The sequence below is a fragment of the Chelonoidis abingdonii genome, chromosome 2 (assembly GCF_003597395.2).
Source record: "Chelonoidis abingdonii isolate Lonesome George chromosome 2, CheloAbing_2.0, whole genome shotgun sequence".
NCBI lineage: Eukaryota > Metazoa > Chordata > Testudines > Testudinidae > Chelonoidis > Chelonoidis abingdonii.
This window is the reverse complement of record NC_133770.1, coordinates 65,363,391-65,384,504: the sequence shown is the minus strand read 5'-3', so window position 1 is coordinate 65,384,504 and position 21,114 is coordinate 65,363,391. Positions and strand designations below refer to the sequence as shown.

At 42.8% G+C, this 21,114-nt stretch overlaps 1 protein-coding gene across 8 annotated transcripts in view; it reads left to right on the top strand.

Moving 5' to 3' along the window:
• OSBPL3 (oxysterol binding protein like 3) overlaps positions 1-21,114 on the top strand; it is a 142,435-nt gene that overhangs the window by 75,255 nt on the left and 46,066 nt on the right. For all 8 annotated transcript variants that reach the window (XM_075062406.1, XM_032773848.2, XM_075062405.1 and 5 more), the window contains exons 7-11: positions 8,239-8,365; positions 9,111-9,214; positions 9,918-10,010; positions 10,786-10,939; positions 14,935-15,065. In XM_075062406.1, coding sequence (XP_074918507.1) covers positions 8,239-8,365; positions 9,111-9,214; positions 9,918-10,010; positions 10,786-10,939; positions 14,935-15,065 — 609 coding nt within the window. The remainder of the gene's footprint in view (positions 1-8,238; positions 8,366-9,110; positions 9,215-9,917; positions 10,011-10,785; positions 10,940-14,934; positions 15,066-21,114) is intronic.

The following is a 21,114-nucleotide window of genomic DNA, read 5'->3' as shown; positions in this document are numbered from 1 at the left end:
TGGGCCCCAGTGAGTCTAACACTGGCCATGCTTGGTGGACCCCCTGGAACCTGCTCACGGCCCCCCAGGGGACCCCAGGTCCCTGTGTGAGAACAACTACTCTAGAATACTGTAAAATTATCCTGTTTTTTTAATATCATGTTTAAAGTTTTATTAAAATATAATTTTCTTTTGCTTCATTTAAACAGTAACAAGACCAGTATTGGAAAAGTTATAATCTGTTAATGGTTACATAATAAATATCTTTGGTACACATGAGTTTTGCTGTCAGAATGGGAAAAGTAACTCTAGATTTTTTACTTAAATTTAAGCTTTGTCCATTCATGCTACAGTGGTGAAAATTTGTGGTTTTAACATTAAAACTTAGATACTTTATGAAGTTATTTGCTATAAACTACAAAAAATTAGCAATCCAATATTATGATAAATATTTAGGCTTCCTTTAAAAATGTGCAGTGATGATAAAGCTGTAAATCATAAATTTGCCGATGTGTTTGACACTAAATTTTCTTCTTCGAGATGAGTTGTCCACACAGATTCTAGTGTTCACATGTATGCACCCTGTGTGCAAGAGATTGGATTCTTTTGGCCAGCAGTGGCTATTAGGGTCACGCCTGCACCGTAGATATCCTTGTGCTAACCACCCCATACGCGCACACTCCCCGGGAATAAAGGGCAGAATGGGTCCCTCGGTTCCTTCTTACCACCTGTGGCAGCAAGTCAAAACTCCTGCAGTGTTTGCCTGCTTTTCTGTATACGGTGCTAGTGTTAATTAGCTAGTAAATAATTAGTGAGTTATTGCTTTATTTGTTTAAAAGAAAAATCAGTTTAGGCTAGATGCACCCATCCTACCAATATAGCAAAAACTTTAAAACCTGTCAATGCTGGACACTTCTGGTGCCTACTCTGTGTGTAGGGTAGGGACATGCAGAGTGTTTTGGGGAAGTGTGTCACTCTTTCTCTAGCTACACTTGGAAAACTAGAGAAGCCCATCTGAAGCTGTTCCACCTTGAGAGTTTGATCCACTCTGCCTGGCACACTGAAGGAAGGTCAGAACTGGACCAATGTCTTCTGGGCAGCCCCTTTCTATTAGTGCACTGGTGAGCCAAGATTCTAATCTGCACCACCACTTCTAAGAGGCTTCGCCTGCTATTCCAAGGTTGACAACTTCTGATGGGCAGAAAAGAGCACCACTGCAGGGCCAAGTTAGGTGCAGGTCACCTTCTCCCAGGCCTAGCAAGCAGAGACATAAGCCATCAAAATTCTGGTTTGGCTTGGTTTAGACTTAAGTTTAGGCTCAATCTCCTAAGAGCCAAAAGCATAAACAAACCTCTTGAAGTACTCTAGTACCAATTTCCAAGACAGCATCATCAGTACTCCCAGACTCTATGAACCCTTCTCTCTCTCTCCCCGCCACCCCTCCCCCCCCCCAGTTCTTCAGCATCAGTTTCCACACTGGGTACCTCAGTATCCAGAGCCTTGGCACAGAGTGTCTCAGTACCCAGAGTCCTGGTACCTATTACCTCCATACCAGTCATCTCAAAACAGAGTTCCCCAGTACTAGCTATCTTGGTACCCAAAGCATACACTGTACCCAAGTGACTTGACTGTGAGCCCAGTACCTGAGTCATGCCTCTTTAAAAGATTGAAGGTGGTGATTTTCAAGCCACCAGCTTCTGAGTTATCAGTTCATCATGTTAAGAAAGCATTTCCGGCATTTCTCTAGAAAGCCTGCATCTTCTACTGTCTCCAGAGCTAGATCCTCCTTCCCGAAAAGGTAATATAGGTTGATCCAGCCATGCCTTCTAGTGCAATCTCAAATACTGGTAAGGCAAGAGTTGGAAAGTGAGGAAGAGCATTAGCTGCAAGGGGGAAAACATCTGGTCCTTTGTGCCATCTCCGCATCCTCCCTAGACAAGGCAGTGAATCCTACTATGTCTTCCTCAGTGGATGACTTCAGGGTGTTCCAGGAACATGGCAGAGACCCTGGATATACTACTGGAAGTGGTACAGGAGAAACCATATCAACTCATGGACATCTAACACCTTTCCACACCTGGCAGGCTCACCAGGCCCATAAAATGAGGGACTATTGGAGCACCCAACATCTGTTCTGGTCACACTCAAGTGAACCGATAGATCATTTTCAGATACTAGTTCCTTTCCAGGGCATTTAGATATTTCTATTCATTCCCACTAGTGGGTTTGCTTGCAGTGGCTGCTGTCCAGGAAACATAAAAACAGGGACCTCCCAAATAAAGACCCCAAAGAAATTGGACCTCTTTAGGTGTCAGGTATACTCATCAGTCAGTATCCAGATGCATATAACTAATTATTAGGCCCTCCTCTCCAAATATAGGATAAGTTGTCTAGCTTGTAGATAAGCATCCAAAAGCATATCAAGAGAAGATGAAGGTCCTTTTGCTGGAGGACCAATTGACAGACAGTGCTGAACACATTTGACATATGTAATATGGCCACATTGGTGGCAATGAGTAAGTCTTCCTGGCTTTGTAGGGACCCCCTGGGAGGTCTAAGCAACAATCAAAGACCTTCCATTGGCAGGCAGTGAATCTCTTAATTCTAGGATGGATGAGACCCTCCATTCCTTAAGATTTGAGGGCAACTCTGTGTTCTTGAGACTGGAACACCGTGGCCCAAAGAAGGAAGCAAACATGTCAACAATCGTCCTTCAAGCAGTACTTCTCTGCCTAGTACTGTTGTCAGCCCCAGAGGACCTCAGACACAAGAAAGATGTAGAAGAAGTTCTACTAGAGATGACCCTCTGCCCCTCTCTTTACTGTTGCACACACTGTGGTGTCCACCAGGCAGCAGGTCCGATGCCAACGTCAAGAGCCCAACAGAATCATCTGGAATCTTTGCCAAAGGGGGGTAAAAAAGGAAATCACATCTTATTTTTCTGAATCCTGGACTGGGATCACCTTGGGCTGGTGGCGCCTAGAGATTGCAAAAAAGGGATCTTCTTTCCAGTTCCAAACTCTTCCTACCCCTTCCTCTCTTCCCCTCCCCCCAGTCAATATTCAGGGCCCTGTCTTGCAAGATACTGTTAAAGCAAGAAGTGGACTGCCTTCTACAACTGGGAGCAGTGAAGGAGGTGCCTTCAGGGACAAGAGATCTATTTCTATCATTTTTTCATCCCAAAGAAGAAAGGGGATGCCTCAGACCTTTAATGTCTGAACAAAGTAATTTTGTTCCAAATTCAGGATGGTGACTTCCCTCATCAAAGCCTCAAGACTGGTTTGTGGCTCTTGACTGGCAAGACACCTAATCATCCAGCCCACAGGTAATGGCTCAGAGTTTTGGTAGGAACACAGTAGAGGGCATTCTCCAAATGCTTTGCAGTTGCGGCTGCTCATCTAAGGAGACAAGGAATCCACATTTGCCCACATCTTAACTGACTGATCCAAGAAAGATCACACCAACAGGTGACCAACTTGAATCCAAGTAACCTTGCCTTACTAGGCCTCAAAGTCAGCAGAGAGAAATCTACACTGACTCAGACTCCAAGAGTAGCATTTACAGGAGCAGTGTTAGATTCCAGTTCATGAGCTTACCTTTCCAGCTTCAAGCTCACACAAGAGCATCCGTGAGAGCTTACCTGGGATTTATGGCCTCATGAACCTAAATTATATAGTTTGCCAGACTTCATTGCCACTCCATACAAGGGTGTCTGAAATCAATGTATCTACAGCAGTCATCACATAGACATAATGGTCATGGTCCCACAAGAAGCCCTCTTCTCATTAAACTGGTGGAAAGACCCTCTTCATATGTGCAACCCCTTTGCATCTTTACCTACTCAGACTGTGGGGATGGACACGTTCACTCATGGATGGGGACTTGATCTAGATCACCTTCAAATTCAGGACCTATGGTCCCCTCAGAAGCTCATCTCCACACAAAATGTTTTAAAGCTCACAGCCGTCTACCTGGCATTCAAAGCATTCCTGCCTCTTCTCCAGAGTTCCACAATCTAACTCCTGACAGATAAATACCACAATTATACATTATGACTAGGGCCCTACCAAATTCACAGCCATGAAAAATGCATCAGACTGTGAAATCTGGTCTTTTGTCTGCTTTTTCCCCCCACGCTACCCAGATTTCATGGAGGAGACCAGTGTTTCTCAAACTGGGGATTCTTGACCCAAAATGGAGTTGCAGCGGGGTTGCAAAGCTATTTTGGGGGGCTGTGATATTGCTACCCTTACTTCTGCAACTGCCTTCAGAACTGGGCAGCCGGAGAGCAGCGGCGGTTGGCCAAGCACCCAGCTCTGAAGGTGGCACGCTGCCAGCAGCAGCACAGACGTAGGGATGGCAATACCACACCATGTCACCCTTACTCTTGTGCTGCTGTCTTCAGAGCTGGGCAGTTAGAGAGTGGCAAATGTTGACTGAGGGCCCAGCTCTGCAGGTAGCAATGTAGAAATAAGGATGGCAATACCGTACCATGCCATCCTTACTTCTGCGCTGCTGCTGGTGGCGGCTCTGCCTTCAGAGCTGGGCTCCCAGGCAGCAGCAGCTGCTCTCCAGCTGCCTAGCTCTGAAGGAAGCGCTACCATCAGCAGCAGTGCAGAAGTAAGAACAACAGTACTGCAATCCCCCCTACAATAACCTTGCTCCCCCTGTCCCCCCAACTCCTTTTTGGGTCAGGACCTCTACAATTACAACATCATGAAATTTCAGATTTAAATAGCTAGAATCATGGAAATCTATGGGTTTTTTATTTTTTTTTTTAAAAATCCTATGACCATGAAATTGACCAAAATGGACGTGAATTTGGTAGGGCCCTACTTATGACAACAAACAAGGGGAAACAATAATGTCTTTGCTCTGTCAGGAGGGCATGCCGCTCTGAAATTGGTTCATTTTGAATCAAATCACACCACTGGCTGTGTACCCTCCCAGCCTTCAGAAGAGCTTGGCAGATCAACTCAGCAGACAGTTCTCAGACAACTAGTGGTACAGTACATCTCTCACAAGTGGTGATTCCCAGAAGTAGATGTTTGCCACAGACTGTGACGTGTCAGGCATTCTGTTTCATAGCGGGGGCTTCAGCTTAAGTGCCCATGACAGAGGCTTTTTTTTTTTTCCCCCCACCCCTGGACATCGGGACCTATCTCTGCTCTTCTGCTGATCCTCATAAGGAAGATTCTTAGGAACTGAGGCAAAAGGCAGGACTGAGGATTAGGATAGCCCCAGCATGAGCCAGGCAGTTCTGGTATTTGGATCTGATGAATCTCTCAACACAGCCACCAAGCACATGACTTGCTGTGACTGATATGGTCTCACAGAACAATAGTCAGATCCTGCATCTGGACCCAACGTCCTTACATCTGGCAGCCTAGAAAAAAGCTGTCCAGCTGGAGTTCAGAACAATCTACTCTACAGTAGAAAAGCCTCCACTGAACTGATTTAAAGCAGAGTGGAAGAGGTATTCCAATTGGACATTTCAGCGCCAGCTTTCTCCCCTGACAACACCCATTTCAGCAATATTGGACTATTTACTAGCCCTGAAACAATCTTGACTTTCTATCAGCTACATGCAGTAGCAATAGCTACACTTACGATATGACCCTGAATAGGAACGTATTTTCCCACCTTACAGTGGTCAGGTTCGTTAAGAACCCTCATTCATGTATTTCTCCCCCTTGGGACCTCCAATATACTATTAGCAGGGTTGTTGGATTGTCCCCTCTCCTTCCCCGTTGACCCAAAGCTATTTCAGAATTCTGGGTGAACCTATTAATTCATCTCCCAGTATTCTTCCCTAAGCTTCGCTGCACCTCTGGGGAAGCAAAACTTCACTCACTTGATGGAGTAAGGGCACTGTTTCTTTACAATGATCGGACAAAGCCATACAGAAACATACCTAGACATCTGTAGCCTTTGCAGGGAGGGTCATTTCAGGCTAAGTAAGTGGGTCTCCAACTGCATAAGGACGTGTTATGAGGTAGCCAGGCTAGAGCCAACCCCCTAAGCACATTCAAGCTCATTTCACTAGAGCTCATGCAGCCTCTGCTACATGTTTGAAGAATATCCCTATTCCTGAAATCTGTAAGGCAGCTACAGGGAACTCAGCAGGGAGGGATAGCTCAGTGGTTTGAGCATTGGCCTGCTAAACCCAGGGTTGTGAGTTCAATCCTTGAGGGGGCCATTTAGGGATCTGGGAGGGGGCCATTCTATGAGATATCTATCTATCTCTCTCTGTATGTATGTATTTATTTATTTAATTAGCCCACACCTTTACAAGATGCTATTCTTTTGTAGCGATGTCAAGATCAAATTCCTGCTTTGGTAGGGCTATCCTGCAATCACTTCTTTAAGTAGGACTCCTACTACCAACTTCCGAGCAGAGACAACTGCTTACTATGGGCGATCACTCGAAAGAATGGTTACTTACCTTACAGTACCTGTGGGTCTTTGAAGTATGTTATCTGTGTGGATTCCACGAGCTGCCCTCCTTCCCCACTGCTGCAGAAACCTACTCCTCTGGGATTCTGTATTGGCAAAGAAACTAAGGATCCACTCCACCCTTTATGAACGCGGGATGGGGAAAATGTAAGGATATCTAGAGCACAGAGGTTCCTCCAACAGGCGCTGCTGTCTGAAAGAATCTGATCACATGCATACCAAGAGTGGAACTTGCATGGATAACACAACTTGAAGAACCAGAGGTACAATAACCTAACCTGTTTGTTTTTAATATGAAATACTTTAGTGTACTTCCAATTTATTAACCCAGTTTTGAAGTCAGTGGAAGTATGCCAAGAAGATTTGGCCCATGGTCAATGTTAATGTTACATATTTTAATAGCTTGTAGAATGTTTGCATTTTAAGGGTTAACGTTCTCTTTGCAAGTCAGTGTGTCCAGCTAGATTGAGCTATAAAAGCGCTTCCTTCTTTCTTTCGTGTCTCCTTTTGGCAACTTCCCTCTCACCCCACCCCCGCATTTGTATATGAATTGTAGGGCAAAAGTAAGTTTCATGTTATGAATTTTGGAGAAGTAAATGTGCAAAGTAAAAGTACAAAGTTGTTCTAAATTGTACATCTTTATAAACTCCATCTGTACCTTCCAAAAGATGAGTAACATGTTTAATACATATGACTGGCTACAGCTTTCTTCAGTGATTTAAAGAACTAGAGCAGCTGTAAACATGAATTAATGATAAAGTTACTAATTGATATTTACTGTCTTGGTTCTGACTAAACAGGTTGTATTTAATACTTATTCTAATGCCAGTATATGAAATCAATAGTGTCAATTGATATAGTGTTCAGTTTTCTTCCCACCCACATAAGTAAAAAGGACTAAAGAAAGGGAAAAAGCTTATTAATATAGAGGCATGGAAGAGAATTTCGTATGAAGATAGATTTAAGGCTTGTATTGCTTAGTTTAGAGAGGGGCTGAGCAAGAGGTAACATGAAAGAATATAAAATAGGTGATAGAGATCATTTAGGCCCTTCCAATTAACCTTTCTCATAATACTAGAATAAGGGGGACACAAGATAAAATTTCAAAGGAAGCAACATATTTAAAATGGATTTTAAAATAAATGTTTTATGAAACTTATAAATTAGCCTGGGGAACTTGCTCCTCCAAGATTCTATTGAGGGTAAAAAGCTTATTGGGATCCTAAAAAGGCTTAGGCACATGTATAAATAAGTTCATCTGCAGTTATTCTAGATAGGATAAGAGTATTATCAACCAACCACCTTTAAACATAGGAATATGAACATTAGTCAGTTCTTCAGATAACATCTGGTGAAACTTGCCTCCCTTTCTTTAAAATCTTCCTAACATTTAAACTATTTGTGGTCTGTTCCTTGTTTTGCTGAGTCAGAAATGGGGAGAACATAAAGGCAGATGATGTGTTATTCAATTTACTACTCTGGTTTCAAGTGTTAAACCTTTTTAAATCTACTTTTCAGCAAACCTCACTCTTGTTGGTTTTCATTTGTATTTGGCTTTCTGTTGCTGTTAGCTGCTAGTCAGCTCACTCCCTTATTCAGATTTTGACATGTCCATAAGGGGTGGTATTAAATAAAAAAAAAAATGTGCATTTCTTTGTTGGCTCATATTTGTGACACTTTTGGTGCACGTAATCTTCACCAGTGTCTGAACCTGGTCCTCTGCATCTCGATGCCATAATGTATCTTCACCACAATAATAGATTGTCTTTGTATTAATAATTCATTTCTGTTTCTTTGGAACAGGCAGGCAGCATGACAAAACAGAATTCATTGCAAATTGGAAGTACCTTACAGTTTTCCTGTCCAAGTAGTGAGGCCAGGATTCCCGTTTGGCTACAGTCTTCTGAGGATATGGAAAAATGCTCAAAAGGTAATGTTACCTGAAGGAACTTTAAACTATTACGTTATTTTAGATTTCCTGAATGTAACTGGAATTGACTGACTGTGTAAGGACTGTCCTCATGTAATGTTTACCTCTGAAAATGATGGTGGTGGCATGTTTGTTTGTTTTTTGTTTTTGTTTTTTTGGTTAAGTGAATTATGTCCACATTTTAAACGGATAGTAACTTTTGAGTACCTCCATTATGGGGTGGCCAATATGAGACCTCTTAAAGAGGCCTGACTTTTTCAGAAAGTTTTGGGCACCAGTCTTATGATGATCAGGCTTTGAGGTGTCTCAAACTAGGCACCCAGAAATTGAAGCATCCAAAATTCCTAGCCATTTTTAAAAATTTGGGCCTTAGTGAACATCACAAGTGCCACACACATTTACACTCCAAGAGCTTGAGGTTCTTTTGAAGTTATTTCTCTATAGAACAAAAATACGTGAAAAGCAGCCGTTTGTTTGCTCCATCAATATGCCTCTATCCTGACCTAGAAGGACCCACCCCTAAAGGTACAGTCTCCAAGCCTGTGACGACATTGCCCTCTCCACTAAGGGGGCTGACTAATGCTAAATTGTGGTAACAATCTTTCTGCTGCTGACACCAATTCTCTACAAACTAGACTGCAAAAACAAGTGAATCAAAGTAAGACTTTAACTGCATGTTAAAAAATTTATTTCCCATGTCTCCATTTCTTGGGAGCAACTAAAAATATTTTCTCTTTCAAAACAGATCTCTCGTATTGTCACACATATTTAATGGAAATGAGCCAGCTGTTACAGAGCATGGAAGTTCTCCATAGGACATGTTCAGCACCTGCTATAAATGCCATGCAGGTCAGTTGTGAAAATTATCGTATATACTCGATCATAAGCTGGTTTGTTTATAAGCTGACCCCCCTGCCCAAAGATGGATAAGTAAAAATGGAAACTTTTTATGACCCGTTCATAAGCTGACCCCATAATTTAGGGATCAGCAAACTTTGGCTCCTAATGGGCCGGGACAGCAACTGGTGGGGAAATTTTTTTTGTGGGGGAGAAGCTGGTCAGGGGAGTAACTGCTGTGACCACCCCCCACATGACCCCACCCCTAGCCCAGGACCCCCACACTCTCTTCCCTCTCCATCCCATCCCTTCCCACCTTATCTGAGGAGGGCCAGGGGAAGATATCTCTGGCCTGGCTGGAGCTACTCCGGCAGGCTGGGCGGCGCAGCCCTGCAGCTGCTTTGGAGGCTGCGGGGAGAGCAGTGTGGCCAAAAGCAGAGACTGGCCCCGCCTCTTCCCTTCTGGCTCTGCTGGCTGTGCTGCCTCTCCTTGCTCCGTCTGTTGGGGGGAGGGGCTGTGTCCCATCTCTCCCTCTCTATACCCGTTTGTAAGCTGATCCCCCTTCTCTGGGGCTTCCCTTTTTTACTAAAAAAAATTCGGCTTATGAATGAGTATATACTGTACTTCCTGGAAGTGGGAGGGGTGTCAAGATGTTGATTCTTCTTAGCAGTATTATTTTGACACCTACCATTATTCTTGCTCCCTGTGTTAAAAGGGTGGATCTTTTGAAAGTCCAAAAAAGGAAAAAAGAACTCAGAGGAGGTGGCGGTCTAGAGTAATTGGGAAAGACGCTAAAGGAATGTTACAGGTAACGGGAACAGTCTTTTTCCTGCCCCAACCCAACTTTCTCAAAATACTAACTTGCTTATTAATCCTTTCTTGCTCTAGCACTTGTAAGGAAATTGGAATCCTTCTAAATCACGTAATATGTGAGATTGGATTTCACAGTCCCCTGGGACTCAAAATAGTCATTGAGCAAAATCCTGACAACTTTGACATCCATAGCAAAATTCCCATTGATTTCAAAGTGGCCAAGATTTCACACATGGACTCAACTGAGCCTCCATTTCTGGGTTCAGAAGCCATTGCAAATCTTACAGTACTATTTAACTGTCTGTTTACCTAGTGGCTTCCATAAATCCATGTTGTTGGGGAGTTACAAGTTTAAACCATGGTACAACAAAATTCTCTACAATGCTCCCCAGACCAAAAATAACGTTTCCATTAAATTTTTATCACATCTCCAAGTTTGAAACCTTTGAGCATGCTCTCTCCTATTCTGTAGTTTGCCAAATGTATTCACCTGGATCAGTTGAATCGATCAGACTTCAGCTGTCATTAAGACTGCGCCGATCACAACACGTCCACCATTCTTCTCAGACTCTTGCCTTTCTTCTCCACGTTTGTCTGAGATGTTAAACAATATCATCTTCCCATCTTCTTGGAGGCATGCAAAAAACCATTGTTGATCATCAGCTGTTCCTCCCATGTTGTTGTCTAAGGCCTGATTGTACATTGTCTGCAAAGTGAATGTAAAACTTTGACTTGTCATGTTTTACCAACTGTAAATATCCTCCTTGTAGGTACCTACAATATTTTCTGCCCCCATGCGACTGCATGCTTCCAATCCTAATTTATCTACAATAGATTTTGGGGAAGAGAAAAATTACTCTGATGGCTGTGAAACATCAGAATTTTCTAAAATGCAAGAGGACTTGTGTCACATTGCACATAAAGGTGGGTGAGATTTTATGTGTTTCTTTTATGGCTATGTGAAGTGTCAGCTAAAATAATAGTGAAATATCTGAGGCTGGCTTACGTAAAAATTCTTAATTCCTGGATAACTTTGCATCCCATCCCCCTGTTTCCCAAGATGTGATAGGCACTGAAATGCGGTGGGCTCAGATCATTAAAATAATAGCTTAACTATGAAATTTTTTTCTTCAAAACTTCAGATTTGGAACCAGAGTACAGTCTGAGCCCTGTCCAAGTCCAGAAAATGTTATGGTTTCACATAATTAGAGCCCTGTGCAATGCAAAATGTGTATCCACATCTGATCTACAATCCGTGGCTATAGAGCAAATATCCGCAGATTTGCAGGGTTCTACACGTAATACATAAATTGAAACTCATTTCATGTATACTTTTTTTTAAAGTTGATTCTTTTTAAATTGACTTTGATTTTCCTTTAGCTGCTTTTCAGTTCATAATACACTCCAGTGGTCTCTTTTGAAGGGCAGATCCCCATCAAACCCAGTGACCTCAGAGTAATAAGCCAGTCTAAATGGAATTGTTGGAATTTTCACTCCTTGTTGAATGATGGCGGCCTGCCTTTCCCCCCAGTTTCATATGTAATTGCTCGAGACTCTGTTATCCTAGGAAGAAGCAGTTGTCCTAAAATCAGTTTCTATAAATGCAGCAGTATATTGTACCTGTGTCTATGAGCAAGAGAGTGCCAACTTGCTCACTCTCTCATGCGCGTGTTTTCTCTCACTCGCGTGTACGCACACAGTATGCATTCAGGGTGATTCTCAGTGTTTCAGAGCTAACATTTGTTTGTGATGCAGGGGTTGCTGTAACCTATTTTTAGTGAATACGGATGAGTAAAATTTCATGGTAAGCAACCAGAGGGCTAGCTCAAGCTGCCACTGAACAGCCTTCTCTGCAAAAACTCTTTTTCCATAGCTATGCTTCGCTAACATGAAGTAGCCTGTCTCTCTCTGACTCTCTCTCTCCCATCTACCGTCACAACCCTAGCAGTATCTTTTTATTTGGCAGAGGGTAAGGAAAGTCCTTGTAAGTATCTGGCAGGCTTTTATGAACGAGAAATTAAATAACTTTTTTTGAAGTGTTCCACCATTAATAAGGACATCTCACAGAAAACCCACTTTTCCCTGGCCATGCTGCGATGTTATCATAAACATTCCTCATTTGTTTTTCCCCTGTGGTGGAGTGTACTTACATAAGTGAACTCTCTCACAACTGAGCTTTGCAAAATAAAATGGGTCAAAATTAGATATGTGTTTTTTTTAAACTGCAGTGGCACTAAATAAGATGTTTTAAGAATCTTCTTCCTTGAGATAATTGGGGCAGAAATATTGCCCTCTTAGAAATAAAAATATATGCATCATAGCTATAGGCTTTATGCTAGAAACCCAAGTGCTGGACCTGTTTTTTTGCTGGAGTGATTGTTGGCTCAGTGTCATTTAATACCCTTTTTTATGAAGAGCATGTAACACTTTTATGTTAATGCTGCTTTATTTCACACTGCCTCATCTATACTTCTGCAACAGGAAAATGTTTTGAATGGAGGAGAGGATTTTTAACATCAAACAGAACCATCTCAGGCACACTGCGCATATGCTAAGAAGATTGCTCTGGTATATCTCACAGGGGTTGGAAATCAGATTTTGCACTGTGCTGTTAGAACACTACATTCCATTTCTTTCCATGTGATAAGTTATCCCTCTGCTCTTAGTTACCATTGTAAAATTACGAGTGGTATTTCATAAATGGCTTCCATAAGCTTTGCACTGCAAATGACACACAAAGTAATTAGAATTATGACTAGGGTATCTTCTCTACGTCGTAACTATAGGCAAAGATTTTTCAAGTTAGGCACCTATAATCACTAATCCCTTTTGTAAATCTTGAGTGCAAGTCTCTTGGACCCAGTACCTAAGTCTGATCCCTTGGTTCTAACTCAGAAAACGCACTGACAGCATAGACAGAGCTGGCTGTACAGCACCGTAGGTTTCCTCCCAGTAGGGGCTGAGCGTACAGCATTCTGTTTTGATGGTCACTGGGAACTGTGAAACGTTCATCCCCTTTTATGATCAAGCCCTTTTTAGAGTTTTTTTCTCACTGCAGCGTAAACCTGGGCTCTTACTCGTGTGTTGCTCCAACATCTCTCCCATCCACACCGCTGATCTGAGTTGGTGTTTTATACCACCAGCTAACTGGTCCAGCTAGTGGTATAGGCCTGGGTTAAGCTTTAACTTGGGATGGTAACCTGTCCACTTTTCAGTGAGGACACAGGCTGAGCCAGTCAGGAACTGATTTTTCTCCAATGTCTCCCACAGTTTCTCTCCCCCTCCCCCACCTCCATATGCCCAGAAGGACAGACAAGTTCTCCTACGATTCACTCAGCAGTTTAACGTACTGCAGTGCTCAGAACCATGGGATGTGTGCCCAGAAGTCCTACTGATACATACAGATGAGTGCAGCACCAGTCTTGACTCAGTAACTTAAGTACATCTTTGCAATGTGACCACTCTCACCTAGGCTGACCCGGGTGCCGATTGCCCACGCTGACTCTGCAGTGATGACGTACCCTTGATAGCTAGTTTCTTTCCTCTCCATTTATCTTTTCCTTTGGCTCTGTCATCCTCGCTTCTCTTAAATCATAGGCCCCCACCACCTCTGTGAGCAAGTGAATGCAGTGTTGCCAACTCTCACACTTTTGTTGCAAGTCTCATGAAATTTGGTCCTACCATAAATCCCCAGCTCCTGGAGTCAAATGAATGCTGTAATTCTTATGCAGTGTTTTTAACAAGTTTCTAGCCAACCCGGTTGAAAAGAAGCTTGAAAAAAATTAACCCATGTACCCTCAAAAAACAGAAGGCAAATAAAAGGATTCCAAAATGTATTACTACTTGAAGTCTTATGCTTGTTAAGCTGATTTCATTAAATTTTGGGGCCTGCTCATGATTTATGAACACTTGAAGTTAGCAACACGGGTAGGAGTGGAAATAGAAGTGTGAAGTTTCCCTAGCATGCAAGTTACCTACCAAACAAATTCAATATCTTGTAGTTTGGTCCATTTAGTTCTTGTAACTTAAACTGAAATATCCCCACACCGATAAATACAGCATGGCCCAACACCACAGAGCCCTGTTCATGAACAAACTAATAGCCTGTCCACAGCTGGATTGTTTCCCCTGTGAATCAGTTAGCCCAGGTTAGCATGTCTCCTTGATTTTTCACTGGAAATGTTACTTCTTCAAGGAACGTAGGATAGATCCTCAAGTGTTTGGAGACTAAATCCATACTGAGGAAGGGAAGCAAGTTATTATAGTACTTGCAGTTACAATGCTACCATTTATGATAAAGAATCATAATACTTTGACTCTGAAAATACAGGAGCACAGAGCATTTGGCATCTAATAAATACTTAATTTGCAATATTGTGGAAATTGCAGATCCTTCAATATTTGGCTTCTACCCAGGCAATTTTGCCAGCCAACTGGCTGATGGCGGGAACCCCGGCCATCCCAGGCAGCTGACAGCCAAGGCTTCCATTGTCAACCCCATGCGTTAACTGTAATATACTTGCAGCAAAATGTCTGGTTATCAAAAAAAATTAGCAGGCATAACATAACATTTGAGGGGTTTTATTGTTCCAGCAAATTTTTTCTTAAAAAAAAGTCTTCTCTGGCTTTTCCAAATGACCACAATTAATAAAGGTCCATTATTACTTTACTTTTTTTCTATGCCTTGTCCATAACTCAGCAGTAATTATTTGGCAATCATCCAATTCAAGTAGAGCCTTAATCATTTTTCCTAGTAAAAAAACCAGGTCTTAGGCAAGGTTACCCAAGGTTATTTTTAGTGCTCTGTCCCCACAAGTCTTGTTTGTCAATGTATATTAAGCTGCATTGAAATGTTTCACAACTTACTATACATCTGGTGGCATTTTTCTAACTGTCTTTTTTTTAAAAAAAATTTTAAGCTTACTTCACCTTAAAGTCGGCTTTTAGTACAATCTCAGTTGAAAGAGAGAAACTGAAGCAGCTGCTGGAACATGATGCAGCCTCATCTCCATCTGCACAAATAACTGCGTTGAAGAATGCCTTATCATCCGTAAGTAATATGTCGAGCTCAGTGAAATTCAGAGGGATTGGTTATAACTGTTCATAAAATCTCTCATTCTTCAGTATCTTGAGTTATATTCGTATCTTATTAATACTAAAGCAAACACACTACGTATTTGGTGTTTCATATAATCCACTTATTCCAAACCTTGGAGGTGTGGGTGGTGCCCTCAAATCAACAGGAGATTACTGTGAAGAGTTAATCTATCGTGTATTTTATTAAGTATTGGAAATATTCTGTTGAATCAGATCTGCTGTTTGACAGTGATCCAGAGTTACTGTTTTCTCTAATTTGGTGCTTCATATTATACTAACAATATAAATGGCTGTTGGAAACTGCATAACCCGATTGATCATAGCTATGAAATTATTCATAATCCTAGCTGTGAAATTAGGAAGCCGTGTGGCGTTATAAACAGAACGGTCAGAGAGCAGACTCTAATTTTAGAATTTCTATTTTATTTTTACCACCAAGGTGTGGGGAGGTGTATATTACAGAAGTCAGGCATTGCACACCATGCTTTGGCCTAAAGTCATTTCTTGGCCATCTGAAGCCTTTGGCTGCCCCTGCTAAACGAATTGAAATGCAACTGAAAACAGTAGTTCTGCTTTCTCTAATGCTTGTTTATAATTTTGCATTGATCAACTTTCTTCACTGGATTCTGGTGAAGAAGAGGCTGCTATAAAATACAACCCCTGGACTGGCACCAGCTGAGTCTCAAGCAGTCACTTTGAGATTTCCACTCCCAAGACTGTTGATCAAGCTCCTGAAATTCACAGTGGTTGATCTTCAGAGAAGGGAGAGTTGTCATTACCACTCTTTTTTTTAGATTGTAACTTTTCTTGCAGTCTTCTGATTAGAGGCAGTGGTGACTCTATTGTGGGTGAACTGATAGAACTGGGTGCACAGCTAGAGTTCGCATAGATGATAACTACCATTTGCTTTCCAGAATCTCTGTTTATGGAAAGAATTTCTAGCTCATAGCATATCTGCTAGCTGCTTACTCTTTCCACAGAAACCAGAGACAGCTGAAGCTTCGTGCATGCCAGCTGTATTCATTTGACCACACCTTTCTGTTTGGCTCCCATGAGGCCTGTTTCTGACAGCTTGTACAGCTGTGACCTGTCTTTGTCCAGAATTATTTTCTTACTACTTTAAAATCTGTAAGGGGCAGGGGGAAATGCTTAGTTTAGGCTCTCTGCGCAGAGTGAACAGTCAGTTGAGTGTGTAACCTTTTCCCAAAAAGCTAAATATTGATCTTCAGCTGCTTTCTCTTGGATTTCCCTGTGAAACACTCTCTACCAGCTCCCATCCCCTGCTGTTCCGTAATAGGGCTAAAAAAAGGGAATGCCGCACCGAAGAGTGTTCCGTCTGTGAAGTTCCATACTCTTCAGCTCAGAATCCACTGAGAGACCTGTTCTCAGCCTGTAAAGTCAGACACAGTGACACTACAGCAGTAACCCGATCATCCCATGCAGCAGGGAATGTTCAGGAAGAAGCCAAGTGCTTCCTTTGCAGGCATTTGGAAGGGTGGATGTACACATCAAGAGCGCAGCAGTTATGATCCAAGTACCAAAACTCTTCCTGGCTAAGACCTTCTTCCTTTTAAAGAGAGCACCAGCCAAAATCCCCACAGTCCTTACCAAGATGTTTAAAGGGATTTCTGGACAGCCTGAGCTAAGTGCTCAGCAGGAGTGGCTCTAGGTATTTTGCCGCCCCAAGCAGGCAGGCAGGCTGCCTTTGGCGGCTTCCCTGCGGGAGGTCCGCCGAAGCTGCGGGACCAGCAGACCCTCTGGAGGTATGCCACCGAAGGCAGCCTGCCTGCCACCCTCGTGGCGACCAGCAGAGCGCCCCCCGTGGCTTGCCATCCCAGGCATGTGTTTGGTGTGCTGTTGCCTGGAGCCGCCCCTGGTGCTCAGAGTAGTAGGCTCTGAAGGTGATCAGACAGATTTAAAGAGAGAGAAATCGCTTCTACTTCTTTCTTCCTGGCTCTGGAGAGAGGGAGGCTGAAAGACAAACTCACTCCTACCTTAAATCCTATAAAAGGCACTCCACTCACAAACAGAAGGTATTCTCTCCTGCTGAGAAGGCAATAATCCTGTCCTTCACAAACAGACCAAGAAGAGCAAATAATCAAAGAGAAATCCCTCTCCTTGGGCTGAACACTACAAGAAGGACAACTGTTCTGCAGCAGACCATGAAAATCAGGAAGAGGATACATAGCTAAGATGTCAGTTCTTTTTCTTCCTGTCTCTTGCTTATGTGACGCTGTAGACTAGTAATAGCTAGTGCTGTATATCCAGCCAGTTGAAGGGGAAAGATAAATACCTACCTTCTGAATTCCAACTCGTTGATTCTTGGTGGCGTCTGTGTTGTCTTCCCTCCTCCATCATTTCTTCCCAACCCCCCTCTACCCCCCAAAAATCATGAATAGATCAGAGAAGGAATTTCTTGGTAGGAGAGGAAGGAGAAGAGTAAACAAGGGAGGTGTCTGAAATCCAGGATCAAGGGGGAAAAAATCTGGTCGAGTTCCTGAAAGAAGACTTAGTGATGGTTTCCATAGCTGGGGCCATGGAGCTCTGATCAGAAGGTGATTTTTCTTTCTAGTAAACATACTCATGCAAGAACTGAAAATATGCTTTTTAAGGACTCTGAGGCCTTCATCATCAAATACTGACATCTACTTGCTTTGCAAGAGTGGTGTTGTACTGGTGAAATCTCAAAAATACAGACTTCTCATCAAGCCAGAAGATTTTTTTGCCCTTTTATGGATAATGTCAGTGTCCACATTTTTCATAAGACACTAAATATATGCAGTGTTTTTGACCCTCAGGGGTGTGGTCTGCAAAACAGTGGTTAGGGGAGGCTACTGTGGCTGAGACCATGGACATCAGAGACTCACTGAAAAAGCCAATCATTATTCCTGTAAACTTGCAGATGAAAGGTGGTTTGCCTGGTGGTCATTTCCATAATAGGGTTGTCAGGAATTCAGCTGCACCTGTTCCTGGATGAGATACTGAAAAGAGACAGCTATCTCCAGGAAACACTGGAGAAAGTGTTGGCAAGGAATATAGAAACATGCAAATGACCCTTGTCAAATTATTCTAAGAGCCAATGGAAATATTTCAAACCCAGTTATAGAAAACAGTCCTTTGGCTGTATTCGTAGTAGAGATTCCCCCAGAAAATGTTTGATATCCAATAATGAAAATCCTGGAACAAGAACACCAGTCTTTCCCCCTGTCTTTCCCCCTCCTCCTCCTGACTAAAAAATGCTGCACAGTAACTGGCGAATATGACTGAGGCTAAACACAGAATTGAGGGCATTTCTCTTTGTGATCCAGCTGGACAGCCTCAACAATAAACACCTGGGTCTTAGAGATTTTGTGGCAAGGATATGTGCTAGACCTCCTCCCAGCTCCCTCTCCATACTTCACTCAGACCTGACAAACATCAAACTTTCCAAAAGATAGATGGCCTCTACTCCTCTCAGGGCCATAGAATCCATCTGATCAGAAGAGTCTTCTGGCACTGCTCCACCTTCTTCATATGGGAAGAGACCCAGGAGAGTGATGGTTATACTAAACCCCCAATACCTTATTAAGTGGATAAAGAAATCCAGATTCAAAATAGGAAACTGCAAGATCAGCAGTAACTGCAAAATCCCAAGAGACTATTACCTTGCTGCAGGGGACCTGCCAAAGCATTTCCAGTTTTCGGGGAGGTCATTATGAGATTCTGTTTCTCATACAGTTTAGACCTATACCTGTACAAAACCCTAAAAGCTTCATGAAGCTACTGAGGGGCAGACAGTAATGAATTTTTGCCAGGGCAGCATCCCGGCACACCTCAGTTTGCTAAATCAGTTATGAATATAAAAAACTTGCTTGAGCCCCAGCCAGGGCTGGCTCTAGCAATTTCGCCACCCCAAGCACGGCGGCATGCCGCGGGGGGCACTCTGCTGCTCATGGTCCTGCAGCTCCGGTGGACCTTCCACAGGCATTCCTGCAGACAGTCAGCTGGTCCTGTGGCTCCGGTGGAGCTGCCGCAGGCATGTCTGTGGGAGGTCCACCGGAGCCGCAGGACCAACGGACCATCCGTAGCCACGCCTGCGGCAGCTCCACCAGAGCCGCCGCCTGCCACCCTCCCAGCAACCGGCAGAGTACCCCCTGCAGCGTGCCGCCCCAAGCACGTGCTTGGCGCGCTGTGGCTTGGAGCCGGCCCTGGCCCCAGCACCTCTTTCATTACAAATTAAGCACTGGTGGCAGTCATTATTAAGCTGACATTGTCAGGCCCTCTGCTCTATCAATTTCAGGATGAACCAAATCTGTTCAAGAATCCAGGGAACCAACAGCCAAAGCCTTAATTGTTCTCTCGGAGTACTGTATCCACACAAACCTGAAGACAGGACATTAAAAGAGACTATCCAGCCTCAGAATGGAAATACACCACAGGAGGCCTCATAATACTTACAGACCAAGAGAGGAAGGGTTAATCAGACTCCAGAATCAGATCATTCAGCTTCCCCAAAAGATCAGTTGTCAGACATGTCTCAAAATGTTGGTATCTGTGATGATGGAAGCTTCTTTTATACACCATTGCAATCATCTCTGTGCATCCAGTTCCCAAAAGGATTGCAGCCCATAAACCAGGTGAGTATCAGGGGTTGGGAGGTCTTGGGCAACATCACATATATGCAGAGGCCCACCTAGTTATCCATGTCTACATTCACCACACATTATGCAGCTGATATACGGTCTTCCACATTTTGAAAGTGAGTGTGTCCAAGAGGCAGTCCATACATATGCTCCTTAAAATGACTTTGTTTTTTGGGTTGCACTAATATATAGAATATATGCTTTTGTTATCTGAACCTGCCTTATCTTATTACTTAGTTTGTTACTCCCCAGACAGTTCAGAGCTAGTGGAAATGCTAAGAACTAGAATTGAATGTTCTTAGCTGAAAACTTCCTTTCTGGGGTGTGGTGTGTCCACTAGTCCATCAAACCCACTTAGATTACACTGTAGACTTCACATTTTATCCGGCATTGATGCTCCCCTTGAAACTCCTCAAAACCAATTTTATGCACCTCTTACCTCGATATAACGCCGTCCTTGGGAGCCAAAAAGTCTTACCGTGTTATAGGTGAAACCGTGTTATATTGAACTTGCTTTGATCCACCGGAGTGTGCAGCCCAATCCCCATCCCACCCCAGAGCACTGCTTTACCACGTTATATCGGGTGGTGTTATATCGAGGTAGCGGTGTAATTAGTTATTTAAATGTTCTATGTGCTGTTTAAGGGAAAGTTTATTTCCAGTTATCAAGTTTATTAATGAAGTTGTTTAAAGAGGTTTTTTTGTGTTGTAAGTTCAGCTTCAAAAGCACTCATTTGGGAACTAACCAGGGCCATGGCCAAAAAGATGTGGTTGCTAGGTATTGAGTTTCAATGGCATCCAGTTTCTGCAGTGAAAGCACACACTCAAAAGTCATGACTAATGAAGGCTCTATTACCAGAAGTGTAAATATCAGGAAGGAAATGTTTCACACTGCCTCTGCAAACCTTTTAATGTTTCCTTCCTAAAATTAATAACTCAGCTTGTTTATGAAATGGTGAGGGAATACTTGTCAGGGTCTTAGGCACCTGGTATAAGGTTTTTTTGTTTGTTTGAGGCATCCTGACTGAAACAAGTGAACTAGCCTCCCCTTCTGTTTTTACTTCAGGAGTTAAAAACTACCAACTCATGTTTAAATGTAAAGAAAATATTCCAGTTTGATAGTGTTGTCATGCTATATAAGCAGTTTCTTTTCAGATCTCTTTGGATAATAGATCACCTTTGTTCTATTAATTTATTTGAAGAGATATCTGCTTCTGAAATGGAGTATAGAATGGGGCATTCCATGATCACTGTTATGGCAAAATTTGTGTTTTAACTGTTAGTGGAAACTAATTTCAAAAATGAAATACTGTGTGTGTGTGTGTGTGTGTGTGTGTATGTATATATATATATATATATAAAAATTCCCCCCTCACTCCT